The 13315-nt window shown below is 53.3% G+C and overlaps 7 protein-coding genes across 7 annotated transcripts; 1 reads left to right on the forward strand and 6 right to left on the reverse strand.

Moving 5' to 3' along the window:
- Positions 1–76: 76 nt before the first annotated feature.
- BJX68DRAFT_264068 (uncharacterized protein) lies at positions 77–658 on the reverse strand (the record flags this gene model as incomplete). The annotated part of the gene is made up of 1 exon (XM_071044864.1): positions 77–658. One exon carries the CDS (start codon positions 656–658, stop codon positions 77–79), a length of 582 nt encoding a protein of 193 aa, XP_070902121.1.
- Positions 659–1232: 574 nt separating this feature from the next.
- On the reverse strand, positions 1233–2402 carry BJX68DRAFT_264069 (uncharacterized protein; the record flags this gene model as incomplete). The annotated part of the gene is made up of 1 exon (XM_071044865.1): positions 1233–2402. The coding sequence occupies one exon, from the start codon at positions 2400–2402 to the stop codon at positions 1233–1235; it is 1170 nt and encodes a 389-aa protein (XP_070902122.1).
- A 2616-nt stretch (positions 2403–5018) lies between these two features.
- Positions 5019–6477, reverse strand: BJX68DRAFT_264070 (uncharacterized protein; the record flags this gene model as incomplete). The annotated part of the gene is made up of 7 exons (XM_071044866.1): positions 5019–5408; positions 5455–5461; positions 5510–5540; positions 5592–5659; positions 5716–5833; positions 5898–6279; positions 6331–6477. 7 exons carry the CDS (start codon positions 6475–6477, stop codon positions 5019–5021), a joined length of 1143 nt encoding a protein of 380 aa, XP_070902123.1.
- A 916-nt stretch (positions 6478–7393) lies between these two features.
- BJX68DRAFT_264071 (S-adenosyl-L-methionine-dependent methyltransferase) lies at positions 7394–8905 on the forward strand (the record flags this gene model as incomplete). Its single annotated transcript, XM_071044867.1, has 6 exons — positions 7394–7576; positions 7639–7765; positions 7816–7939; positions 8007–8455; positions 8514–8797; positions 8870–8905. The coding sequence occupies 6 exons, from the start codon at positions 7394–7396 to the stop codon at positions 8903–8905; spliced, it is 1203 nt and encodes a 400-aa protein (XP_070902124.1).
- Positions 8906–9346: 441 nt separating this feature from the next.
- Positions 9347–10171, reverse strand: BJX68DRAFT_264072 (uncharacterized protein; the record flags this gene model as incomplete). Its single annotated transcript, XM_071044868.1, has 1 exon — positions 9347–10171. One exon carries the CDS (start codon positions 10169–10171, stop codon positions 9347–9349), a length of 825 nt encoding a protein of 274 aa, XP_070902125.1.
- An 802-nt stretch (positions 10172–10973) lies between these two features.
- Positions 10974–12089, reverse strand: BJX68DRAFT_280012 (zinc-binding alcohol dehydrogenase family protein; the record flags this gene model as incomplete). Its single annotated transcript, XM_071048845.1, has 2 exons — positions 10974–11760; positions 11797–12089. 2 exons carry the CDS (start codon positions 12087–12089, stop codon positions 10974–10976), a joined length of 1080 nt encoding a protein of 359 aa, XP_070902126.1.
- Positions 12090–12357: 268 nt separating this feature from the next.
- BJX68DRAFT_231084 (uncharacterized protein) lies at positions 12358–13172 on the reverse strand. Its single transcript, XM_071039295.1, has one exon. It carries the CDS (start codon positions 12948–12950, stop codon positions 12729–12731), a length of 222 nt encoding a protein of 73 aa, XP_070902127.1. The 5' UTR covers positions 12951–13172; the 3' UTR covers positions 12358–12728.
- Between the last annotated feature and the right edge of the window lie 143 nt (positions 13173–13315).

Consider the following 13315-nt stretch of genomic DNA (forward strand, 5'->3'; position numbering starts at 1 on the left):
CCCACAGTACGTAATCCCAACCTGCAGCAACCCTGTACAGTCCTCGACGGCCTCCCAGGCAAGGCTCGGATTGACCTCACGGAACAGATCCGCAGTAATTCCCAGTCGAGCTGCACACGGCTGCGCACGTCTCATCGCTGAATGACACCGTGTACCACTTCCCACAGTACGGCGTAGTCCCCCCCGCCACTTCGCTGCCTTCCGGCGGGGCCACCACCCTGCTCGAATACACCATGCTTCCACCCGGCGCAACCACGACGCCCGGTATCGGGTTGGAAACAATTATAGAGTCCGCCCTGAGGCGAGAGACACATGATCCGCCCGTGGATCCATACCGTCGACGCGAGATTGTCGCAGAAGTAGTTGATCCAGGGATTATACGCGCGCAGACTCCCCCAGCGAATGTCCGCGTCAAGCTCATCGACTCACAGGTGTCCGCGTCGTGCAGGACGTAGAGCGTGGCACATGTCAGCGGGATGAAGAGCTCTTTGTCGGGCTTGACAGCGGTGCAGTTGGTGATCTTATCAGAGTTGGCGCTCTGCAACGCCGACTTACGGGACTGAATAGGACAGCGCAATGCTGTCGCAGGTGTCCCCGTCCTTGGTTGTGTAAGTGACGACTGTGAAGCATGGTATCGGCTCCTCTTCGATGGGTACATATTGCGGGTCTTGGATTTCGCTGGGACCCTGGTCGATGTCGCATTGGCTGTAGATGTATTCGAGACGCGCCTGAAGATAGTCTGACTCTAGTGGGCCATGATAAACCGAGTATGGAGAGCTTTGCATCATCGTGTGCAGGCTGATGTACAAGGGGAACAGAGCTCATCGTGAGGCATCTCCTCGAATGTATCGACTGGGGTAATGGTATTGATAACGTCTAGTTCAGGCAATTTAGGAAATTAGCACAGGCACTCAGTGTCGAGGAAAAGATAATACAGCAGCAAACAGAAGGACGGGGGCTAGAATTACCGGGCTTGCTTGGGAAAGAACATGCAGTTGCCAGCTTGGATTCAAAAATCCGGGGTTAGTCGTTATGGATGAAGTCGCGCAAATTAGACGTAGAATTAGCAAAGATTACAAAGCGAACAACCTTAAGTAGACTCTATATGTAAAGCTATTCGTTGCGCAGTTCAATCACTCTTTTGCCTAATTATCCAAAGAAATAGACTCTTTTTATCTCCGGTACATCCACGATTGCTCTGCTTTGTAACTACCCTGAATCAGACCCAGGTTTCAAGCTTCCCTCAAAGCATCTTGGAGGTCGTCGATAGAAAAAAGCGTGGGCTTCCTCTTCTCCGGTATGTCCGCAAGCGCAGCGGCCATCTGCTCTCGTAGCATACGTAACACGTCATCGCCAAAATCGCGCTCACCCCGGCGAGTAGTCCACTGGTTAAATATGATAAAGGGTCCAAAATCCAAATGCAGCCGTCGGAAGCGCTCGGGAAATAGGGCGAGAGGCGCAGGATAGTGCATGGAAGAAACCCGGACCACTCTCATGGATGCCATGATATCAGAGTAGCTTCGGCCACCCTCTTTGTAGGTTATCCCGATGTTCTGCAGCATCTGCGGTGGGGAGAGGGTGATTGGTGCAAAGGGGGAGTCGTCATCCTCGGGCTGCGGGAAGAAGTACTTCATTCTCGATACAAGGGGGATATGTAAGAAGTCCGGGACTACGGCATATTGCAGGTTCGGGAACGCGCCTAGGATCTGGCGCACGATCTGCGCGTTGTAGAACCAGAGGGCTAGAGTCTCTTTGAAGAAGAATTGCTTCATCGCGCCTAGGCCAGCGCTTCTCAGTCCCTCGCTGTCGGTGTGGTCTCCCCCGTTGGGACGTTTCCCGCTGGTATCGGCAACCTTCAATCCAGCTGCCAGGCACTCGTCGACAAATGTATTGATCAATGGTCTAGCCTGACGGTCGTAGCCCATGCCACTCGTTTTGCATAGCATCATGTCCATGGGCTCGTCGACATCCCATTTGATGGCACACACGTAGTCCAGGCTATGTGTGCTTTTGGATAACTGAAGTCGGAGAGCATGGATCTCATGGAGGTTGTACGGATGGCATAGCTCGACCATGCAGTCCCGTAACATGGGAAAGGTTTCGGCTTCCTTTGCAGTGAAGAGCCGCTTAATCTCGACGAGACATCCATATCGCGTTGACCTGCCCCTGAAAACGAGGAGACGTACGGCATCCGCCCAGAGAGCGCATGCTCCACGGAGGCCTTTTGTGTGGCGAACGACTCGACTGAAGGGAATCACCCGACACGACAATGATGTCTGGATGGATTTGTCCGCGTAGAGCTCATCGACCAACACGTGGTTGAAGATCATGTGTACGATCTCCAGCGGAAGCGATGAAAGTACCTCCCATGAGCGATCGGTCGAATGTGGAATGGAAGCCATCTCTGAGCAAGTTTTATCGTTGAAGTGCAGCAGATCCTCAATGGTGGTGACGAAGCGCGGCCAGATGCCAAGCCAAACAAACCAGACACGAGGTCACGAGGTTGCGTGCAATGCCTTACATGCAGATACCATTGTGAGAGAACAACACTATTATCGGAAAATGGGCTAGCAAGTGTTTAGGGGAGTGAATATTATTCATCTAGGGGAACCTTAAATGGAGAGAAAAGGAGGAATCAGCTTCTAGTCTAGAAACATGCAAAAAAAAAAAAAAAAAAAAAAAAAAAAAGAAAAAAGAAAATTAAAGATCTTCTAGCCACCAACTTAATTTGTATATACAATAAAAAAAATCTAATGGAGGAGTTTAGTCAAGTCAGAAAAAGTTAAAAGCATATAATGTACTAGTGATAGTTATGTCTTTGATCTCCATACGCCGCGCGTCGCTCAGTTCACATCTAGCAAGCAGCAACACTCGCAATTCGCATCTCCATCTAGAGTTGGGGTTCCTTCTAGGCGACGTTGCAATGGATCCGTGGACAAAACTTTATTGTCAAGGCCGCACGGTGACAAGACATGCTTAAACCTGTGGAGAACAAAGATGATGGCGCGCCTTCTTGTGAACAGCCGCTCCCCGAGCACCGATCCACGCCCCCTAAAGACTGCAGTAATGACTGACAATGCCCCAAGCTTCAGTCCAAAGCATGTCAAACCCGGAGTTTTCCCACCCACTCTCGATAAGGAAGGCGGATGGGTCGGTCCATTTAGTCTACTGAGTCATGCCACAACGGTTTATAGTCATGCAAATCAGCAGCTGTGCTCGTAAGCCAATCCCCGGGGCAATGCTTGTCCACATCGCCTGGCACCCGACATGCGTAGAGACATTCGCTCAGCCTGCGCTCAAGCTCCTAAATCTGCCTCATTTCGTTGCGTATCGTTTTCGCCGCCCTGGAAATGAGGGTGAATGTACAGATACGGACCCCAAGCTCACCTCGCGGTTCCTGTGCGCTCACAGAACGCAAAATGCGGACAAAGTCCAGGAATGGGACGGCAAACCAGCCAGCAAAGACGCAACAGCTTCATCGGTTATAGCCCGGAGTCTGGACAGGCGGCCCTGTAGCTTTGTCTCGAGCGTTTGTAGAGTCTGTCCGTGTTGCTGCACGAGCGCGAGGATGTGTGTATCGTCGAGGGATTGCGGGATTGTACCCTGGTTGAAAATCCTTGAGGGACCCGGTGCGCCACCACATGAAGCTTTGCAACGGGCGTAATCCGCGCAGAACGTCTGCGAGGAATGATCATCCTTCGTTTCGACTTCTCCGCTCGTCGTTGTCGCGCCCGATCAACTCGAGGTGGACGAGGGAGGGTAGGATTTCTTGCCGGAGAGCCTGCCTGACCTGCCTTCCCGGGATTCTCCCAACAAATAGGGCGTCTATCTCGAGGGTCGTCAGGTTTGGGAATGCCGGTGTGAAGTACTCTCTTCCAGTATCAAGATCAGTTTTAGTCGCCCAGAGCATATCCCAGCGTATCGCGCTCCCTTCATTATCAAGACCTTGCTTGTCGAGATGCTGGAATCTTTATATGGCTGCTATCAGAAGAGGGTGCCTCCCGGCCTACACCGTGCTTGTGGCTCCATACCGGAAGCAAAAAGCAAGTTTGAGTCCCCGCAGCGTCACCGGTAGCGGCGGAACAGCTCTGGTGAAGTCCAACAGGAAGGGACTAGATTCACCGGAGCTCTCGGCTCGACGATGGGACCAAGACCAGAGCAACATGTCGAATGCTGGCTAGATTTGACGGCCCAATAGTTTTCAGAAATTGTTCGAAAAGAGCATACGCTTGCAGAATATAAAGGAGGCTATCTGCTGTATCGTCTGTGATGGGAGGAACAGGGAGTCGACCAGGCACAAAAGGTTGGAACCTGGTAGGCTATACCCGAGTCTCTCGAATCTGGCCTCACGGCCTGTCGGGTTCTCAAGGTACGTATAGTACGTACTTCTCGGGCGTAATTGTCCCCATACCGCCAGGGTAAAGTACGGTAAATCCAACGACCAAGAACAGGATGTACACAACTGTGACGGTGGTGCATTAGGGCACAGCCGGCGGCCTAGTGGGCGACTCCACACGTCCCGTCCCGGGGGACCCAGATCGCCCCGGCGAACTTTGGCCCGCTGATCTTCGTGATTCTGGCCGTCGACGGACAAAGTACGGCTAGGTAGGTTCGATATACGTAACATGTGCCTTGGAAGGTATTTTATCTGGAGGAATCTGGGGGTTTATGCTTCGGTCTCCATATCACGGCGTGAACCTCAAATGGTATTTTATTGGATGTCACTTGAAACCGAACACCGCGCGGATACGAGGGGGAATACACACCCGTTCAGTTGCGACTACTGAATAGTAGTGGCCAATCATCGAGTCAAAGGAGAAACGGCCCACGAGATGATGCCACAGGCAAGAGTTTCACGTGGAGAAACACTACATCGCGCGAGGCCGGAACTAAACGGAAGCGATGTCTATAGCTTTTGTTTATATATGCTGATATAGATATTTGCCATGATTTTAGGGTGCGCCAAAATAGTAGCCGAAAGACAACCGAACCCCCTCTGTGAACAGCACTGGAGGGGATTAAGGACTTCCCCTAAACCCGGAATCCACCCCCTTGGACCGAAACGGATTCTGGCGCGGGAAATACCGATCCCCCTCTTGATCTCCATCGGCCCGTCTCCTCTCCTGCGTCACACGAACCTCCGTTGTCTTCTTGATATCCAGCTTCTTATGGTGGAGAATATTCTCACGGCTTGAGCCAGAATTCTGCGATCGGCGGGGCTCGGCAACGGTTTCGAAGAGGGAGGCATCGGGATCGATGCGTTGCAGGCGGATGGGTGTGTTTTTTGATCCACCCGACTTGGCGGAGCGCTCGTGAGATGTGTTGTAGTATGTGCTGCGTTTGCGGAGGATGGATGTGTAGGCTTGTGGGAGGGTCGGGAGCGTTACGCACATTATTATCACGTACATCTGGGGGGTCAGTCGGCTGTGTTGGGGGAGGTTGTTATCGTCGTACCTCGATTCTGCGGCAGGTCAGCGACCATGTTGCAGAAAGGGGTTGAGGGACTCACGTATACCATGTGGTGATAGGTGCCCAAGACCCTGCCGTTTTTCTTAGCTATCTTACCTGCCTGTGGGAGTATGAAAACGAACAGGTTATATCTGCGTGTTCGGGGAGGTTCTTGAGCAGGACGCACTTGACAAACGTCGCTGCTGCCGCACTGTCTCGAGATCAGCACGACAATGCCGCCTAGTCTAGTGGGGTAAGTATGCATACAATATACCCGCGCCTAGAATAACCAAGATACCGATCTTCTTGGCCAGCACAAGCTGCACCTTGTAAAAAATCCAAATGGGAAAAATAGCCAAAAAGAGATCAGCAACGCCATTGAATGCTGACACGAAAGTCAGTTGAGGCCCGCTCTGTCCGAATTCTTCTCCTGGATGTCATCTCCGTACCTGCCTGCGTCGTCCCGAGTATAAGCTGGTACATGGGTGGAAAGCAGGACCCGTGCACCGAGGGCCTCCAGATCTTCTCAGCTGGCCGACAGAACCCGGCCACAGCTATGACCGCGAGTGTGTTGAGTATTATTGAGATCACGGTGAGGATGTAAAGCGACCAGCGCTGGGCGGTGGTGGCAGACGGTCCCATGAGGCGGAGGAGAAAGACTGCGACGGAGAGCTTTCCCGTCGTCGTGCTGGCAATTGAGAAGTTGGGTGCAATCACGGTGTACTTTGCAGCCTGGATTCGGTCCTCCGCATCGGGGATGTCGTTTGTATGTCTTCCTAGGCCGTAGTGTATGCCGACTTCTACCAGGGCCGAGCAGACGAGTGCGTTTGCCTGCATAGTTAGCAATTATTCGTTATCAATTTTCTTGCAGGGAGGCTTCACCAGGGCCAATGCAATCCAAAAGTCATCCCATCCCCGCTGTCGAGTCACAAGGACTCTGGTGTACAGTCGGACGCCGACCATCAGGACGGACAGCCCACCAAAGACCCATGACACCGCAGTAATGCTGGGAGACTGGTCGGCGACCATGTTTGCACTTTGCAGCACGGTTAAATACAAGCATCTAGCACCTCGATGGCCCGGAGAGCCCGATTACCTCGAGTTATATGATTGCCAGGAGCTCATTCTTCCCTCTTCCAACACCGCAGTCGCCACATGTCCGATGGTCGACAACGCAACGTCCCCTAACTGAAACACGTCGTTCGCCAGCCTAAGCCGGGATCTGGTTCCCGGGGAGAGAATTTGCAGCTTGCGCATTGGTTGGGGGTGAAGTCCTCCGGTCGAGATCCCTGCCCAGGCGGCACGGCGCATTACACTAGTAGGGGTGTTCATTCCTCCGTCCGCGCCACCGGATATCATTTTATGCTTCCAGATTGGAAGGATTGAGATCTCCACCGTAGCAATTCTTATTGATACAGCCATTGGCTTGATATTTTCTCCTTCCCTTCGCTTGTCTCTCCGAGGTCACCCTGGCGCTTTCCTCCTTTGCTTAGCTAGTACGGGGTATTGCCATCCGGATCGTCCCTACGGAAGAACGCACCTCATCGATGAGTGCAAATTTCTTGAAAACATGCCAGGCCTCTCATCACCTCCAATCCCAACCTCTGGGAGCCCCTCAATTCATTCTGTACATCCCGCTGGGCTGCTCGGTTGGTCTCGCGGACTTCGGGTCTATCAGCCGACCCCTTTAGCCTTGTCGGTGCCTGGAGCCCGGGCCAAGGTGCATGGACTGACGCTTTTAGCTCGATATGCGCGTTCCAGATTCGGGCTTGCGTGGGGCCCACTAAGGAAATGTCATTGAGGGGTTCGCATAGTGGCGCGTATACATAAACCGGCTGGTCCGGGTATCCAGCACTCGCCTCGCATCCCTGCTGCAGCAAATCTTACTTTTCTCCTTGACAGATTTGCCACAAATCTGCCTCTGAATCCTCCTGACCGTGTGAAAATGTCAGGTTCCAGGGTCGATATCGAGTCCATCGACACTTTGCTAGAAAATGTTCAGCAATCTATCAGCACCCTGAAGACACACCAGACTGAGAAGGACCGTTTAGCTGCCCTTAAGGCTACGCAGAGCCTAGTGTCGGCTCTTCACCCGCCAAAGGATAATGTGTACCATCTGCTTTACTCGGTAAGTATCCCTTCCGCTGTCTGTCTCTCATGACGTCGCTGATCGCCTATCCCCCTTAATAGCCAACCCAGGCGATGTGCGTGCGCATGGGCATCGACCTAGAGATCTTTACGACTCTCAGCAAGGCGGCAGAGCCTGTTACTCTCGCAGAACTAGCAGCTGTCAAGGGCGCCGATATTAGGATCGCCGGTGAGTGTCATACAACTCACACCCACCCTCAGCCGCATTGACCCTTCCAGAGCGCGTGCTCCGCATTCTCGCAGGAATCAACTACGTAAAGGAACATGACGTCCACGTCTACACAGCAACAGCTCTAACACACCAAATGACCGACCGCTACAGCATCGCGATGGTCAAATTCATGTAGGCACCTCATCTTACGAACTTCCTACACCCACGTACATTCCACCTAACGATGTCTGGATTACAGCTGGGACTTTGGCCTCTCAAGCGTCGCGAAAATTCCTGAATTCCTACACAAAATCTCCTACCAGACAATCGAAGGACCCACCTCCGGCCCCTGGAACTACGCAAACCCCATCGACGAAATCATCTGGTCATGGGTTGCGAAAGACCCCGAGCGACTCGACATCACAAACTCGTTTATGGAGGGGGACCGTGGGAGTCGGCCGGGCTGGGTCGAGTGGTTCCCCGTTGAGGAGCAGTTTATTAAGGGATACAAGGGCGGCGATGAGGATGTCTTCCTTGTTGATGTTGCGGGTGGCAGGGGGCATGATATCAAGGCGTTTAGGGACAGGTTTCCGGATGCGCGAGGGAGGTTTATTCTGGAGGATTTGACGCATGTCATTGAGCAGGCGCTCCCTGGATTAGAGGCTGAGAAGCTTGAGTTTGATTTGTTCAAGGAGCAGCCGATCAAAGGTATGTTTAGCCCCCTCCGTCCTATTCTCTCGTCGAACAATACCAGTAACAGCCCCAGGCGCATACATATATTTCATGAAATTCGTCCTTCACGACTGGTCCGACGCCCAATCGCTCCAAATCCTGCGCCACATCCGCGACGCCATGACACCGGGCTACTCGAAGCTGATTATCGAAGAGTTTATCCTCCCCGAGAAGGACTGTCCCTTGTTACCCGCCATGTGGGACTGGGAGATGATGGTCTTCCTGAATAGCTTTGAGCGCTCGGAGGGGCGGTGGAAGAAGTTGCTGGATGAGGCCGGGTTCACGGTGGTGTTTTGGGCGCCGCCTGGGGATGGCCAAGTGAGTTTCCCTTTTTCTTTTTCAAGTAGTGGAGGCCGGGCTGTTTCAGTCCGGTGCTAACCTAGGATACAGGGGATTATCGAGGCTGAGGTCAAGTTGCCTAACTAGAAGTGCCCACTCTGTGCTGATGTGGATTGTCGACCTCGGCACCCCTTCGAATGCTCATCAAGCCTGAGCCACTATATGGAGGTTCCTGAATGATCCTAAATACACCAATATGTTTGATGTCCGCCTTGATGCTCGCACTGCTCTCACTTTGTCATATGGGAGACCGGCGGATTCGACGTTGCATATAATTATTAGATAACATAACGAGGCCCGCAGAGCCAATACAGGTTAAAAATCATATCACGTTCAGTGAACCCGAACCGCGTCGCATATGGCCAACAAAGTAGCATAGCATAGTCCTTAATAAAGTACACGTTTCACGTATTCATACGAAAGCAACATCATAATCCGCAACAAACACATCAGGACCCTAGCCTCCGAGTGCTTCAATGACCCTGTCAGATCTCTCTCGCATTCATAGCCCCGGTCTCCCTCCCAGACCTAATTTAGCTTGTACTCCCTCAACAGCCAAGGTTCATACTCCTTCCCAGCACAGGCCGCATCACTCGCGCACGTCGCCGAATCAAACGGCGCATACGTATAGAACGCCTTTTTCTTCTCCTGGAGATCTTTTCCCACAACATTCGCCGGCCAAGTCTTAATCGGATACCCCTCATACGCATTGACGTCCCCAGGGAAAGTCGACAAAATCGCCGCCTGATTCGCAAACAGCGCGCCAGCCGTATGGTCACTATGGTCCCCCGTCCCAAATGCATGGATATAATCCTGCGCGCTTATAGCATCAGGCACGAAGGCATTGATTGCCTGCGCAAGGCTCGCGATCAGACCTCCACGGCTATATGTCGTTCCGGAAGCGTCGACTGTGCGGATATAGGGGATCGCGCCCTGCCATAGTTTCTCGAGGCTTTCGTTCCCTGTGCTCGCGAATCCGTTCCCGTCGACATTGCCGTCGGGGATGTGCATGAACGCTAGTGAGATGTTGTCGCGCTCGCGCAGGGTATATTTCGGGATATTCTTGCCCTCGATTCCGAGGTCGTATTCGTCCCATGTGTTGGAGACTCCGGCCATCTGCGCGTAGGCGGCGAGCGCGCCCCCTTGTCGGCTCGTCCAGTAGGCGGCGTCCATCCCGCTGTCGCCGGCGGTTAGGTAGACTGTTTGGATGGTATCTCCCGCATGAATGGCGTGGAGGAGGGAGGGATTCATGAAGAGGAGGTCGTCGTCTTGGTGCGCGATTATGTAGAGGTTTCGCGTTGCGGCTGTGAGGGTTGCCGTGGCCAGGGCGGCCAAGAAGGTGGTGAGGCGCATGGTAGGCAAAGAACTGGCAATGCGCGTCTTGTGGCTGGTAGCTGGATACAGAGAGAGAGGGAGTATTTTCGCCGCGGATCTAGATGAGTATCAAGCGCGCACGACGTGCTCTTGGGTCTTATAGGCTCCAGTATGTGCCCTTGCTGGTACATTTTTGGGCTTGCGCCGCCGATATCACACTACGCATTCCTTCCAGGGTTCTATCAAAGCCCGCAGGCTATCTAGTCCTAATCCTCGTGTAACAAGTCTCAAAGGGGACCTATCTCGCGGAGATCGGGGATCTATTCCGTGGCTGGCCGAATTCCACATGCCAACCGACCGAGCCCACGCCATTCGCAGGATATTAGACCGGTTCAGCAAGCACATCAGACTTCTGAATGTAGGAAGTGCTTGGATAATGACATGGGAATTATTGAGGAGCACCCCGTAGCGCGTGTTGTGTCGATGTGCTGCACGGCTCCAATTGTGCATCCACCGCGCTCATCCTTCCAGCCCTGCTCATTGTATTTGCGAAAAGGGCAGGCCCAGGGGCTCAGGAATGTGAGCGGTTGACTCATGCGCCTGTTGGCTTGCTACCCGCGATAACGACCGGAGCGTGTTGCCGTTGTTGGCACCTCAGCCGTGCAGAGGAATGTTATGGCAACAGCCACTGCCCGGAACCTACGTAGAGTGGAAAGAGCCGAACTTCGCGTAATGTGGTTATTCCTCTGATCGGCAATTACTCCTTTCATGCGTCACCTGAGCCTTTGGCAGAAACAACGATATGTAGTTATAGTCGCAGCAACTGACTCCCCCCTCATACCTACAACTCAACAACAATCTTCGCTGCGCTAACCCCCTCGCGCATCTTCTCCAAAGCACCCTGAATACTCCCAAGCCCCTTGCCCACGACAATCGGCTTGGGTAGGCACCGCAGTCTCCTGCTCTCCAACGCCGGCGTAACATACTCCCGCCAGACCGGCGCCGCGACCTCATTAACCGCGAAGATCATGCCCGCTTTCACATTCTCAGGCACTTCGGCTGGAGGTGGATGCACAGCCGCGAGGTGACCGCCACCTAATCTTTCTAGAATCTCAATGTCGTGCGCGTAGGTTGGCGGCGTAGAGATCGCATCGAAAATACCAATGAAATCCAGGGTTGATCTTCTAACCGCATCGACCGCCTGCGCGACGACATCCGCGGCTTTGTAATCGATGACTGCCACTGCGCCGCAACCCTTGCTGAGTTTAAAGTTGTCTTTGCCCGCGATGGAGATAACTTGGATTCCAGCCGCGGTCGCGATTTGGGTTGTCATGGACCCGACCGCCGAGGTGCCGCCGTAGATGATGAGCGCTTTACCGGTTGGTTTGGCATTCTCGTCGAGCGAGGGGTACGGTAGGCCGAGTGCTGGTGTGGGGACACCTGGGAGGGCTTCCCCGGGGATCTTGAGGCAGAGCGCGCAGACGGCTGCCTCTAGGGCTAAAGGTAGGACGGCCCCTTCGGTAAAGGAGATTGAGTCTGGGAGGATAGCGGCTTTCTCGGCGGGGACAACCGTAAAGAGCGCATATGCACCGTCTTGAGGACGGCCGGTGGTCAGGTTAATGGCGTGTCTACATGGACGGCCAGGTCAGAGCACAATCTCATACAGTGATAGACCAGAAAGAAGAAGCTCACCACTAACGCGATCACCTTTCTTGAAGCGTGTTACATCAGCGCCAACTTCATAGACTTCACCTGCAACATCGCAGCCGATGATTGCGGGCCATTGCTGGACGAAGACGCCGACGTCCTGCATGTGGGTATCGAGGGGGTTGATTGCAATGGCAGCATTCTTCACCACGATCTCGCCCGGTCCGGGAGACGGCATCGGGGCGTCGCCGACTTCAAGCGGGCTACCGGCCTTAACCAGCCAGGCGGCTTGGTTGGTTGGTGCGGTCATGTTGTGTCGAGTCTAGTGTTGCTTGGGTGCGATTGCTGGTTGATTATTGTTATGTTATGGCCATAGAGAGGAGACAGCTCGAACCTATATACCTCGTCTCGATATTACAAACCGATATTCGCTTTCCAATTAGGGCTGGAACCGCATATGCCGTTCTCGCCCCATTCAGTCTCCCGCATTACTAATCCCTCTTGCTTCTCAAACATAAGCAGAACATCACCCGCCGTTCCTGTCCACACACTCCGCAAACATGCTATCAAATTCACAATGGAGCTCGGCCCTAATGGTTTGCTCTGGTACGACGCCAAATACAGCATCCTGATCTGTCGAGAGTGCCAATATGCGATCCAGAAAAACGCCATCCAGAGCCACCTTCTCCGCCACAAGATCTACCGCGACGAACGACGTAACTTACTAGCTGCCATCGCTGAGCTCGATATAGTCGAGCCCAATGATATTTCTGTGCCACCGCCAGGCCTACCACCTATTGAGAGTTTGCCAATAGCATCTGGGTATCGATGTCTTGTCGCTGGATGTGGACATCTTTGCGCTAGCTCGAAGCGCATGAAGAGTCATCAGAGCGAGAGCCATAGCCAAGCATACCTGTCTGATTTCGACTTACTTGCGCAGGAAGTAAAGCTACAGACCTTCTTTCGGGGAAACAAACTGAGGTATTTCGAGGTCACTCCCCCGCCATCGAGAGCCGGTCCAACCGTCACCAGTAATCAAAGGGAGAAAGGCACACAAAGTAAGCAGGGCAACGGTCCAGATCTTGCGGTAGATGGGGAGGAGCAAGTTGGCCAACCGCGTGGCTCGCAGGAATTGACACCGGACCTGGAAATACTGCGATATTTTCACCATTTCACAACCGAAGCCATCCTAACGCTTCCGTCCAATCACGATTTCGCCGGTTCAGAGGGCTATTGGACAGGAATGATTGTTCCGTTAGCTCTGCAACACCAGTACCTGATGTGCGGCTTGCTAGCCATCTCAGCGTCTCATATGGCCACATTTCAGCAGCCTTTTTCAAGCAGTCATGGCCATCGTCGACGGTCGGCGGAGTTTGCGGTCCAGTTTTTCGACACTTGGAAAAGGTCCAGTAAAGATGCCTCTATGTCTACCGATGTTGTCAAGGCCGGGGCCCAGATAGCATGCATTCTGAACTGTGTATGCTGGGTGTCCCGCGAGCTTGACCGCGATGGATCTGAACCCAAGTGTTCCGAACT

The sequence above is a fragment of the Aspergillus pseudodeflectus genome, assembly GCF_044049435.1.
Source record: "Aspergillus pseudodeflectus strain CBS 756.74 chromosome Unknown BJX68scaffold_9, whole genome shotgun sequence".
Classification (NCBI taxonomy): domain Eukaryota; kingdom Fungi; phylum Ascomycota; class Eurotiomycetes; order Eurotiales; family Aspergillaceae; genus Aspergillus; species Aspergillus pseudodeflectus.

Coding starts and splice junctions, on each gene's coding strand:
- BJX68DRAFT_231084 (XM_071039295.1), bottom strand. CDS start 12,950: ATGGTGAAAATATCGCAGTATTTCCAGGTCCGGTGTCAATTCCTGCGA.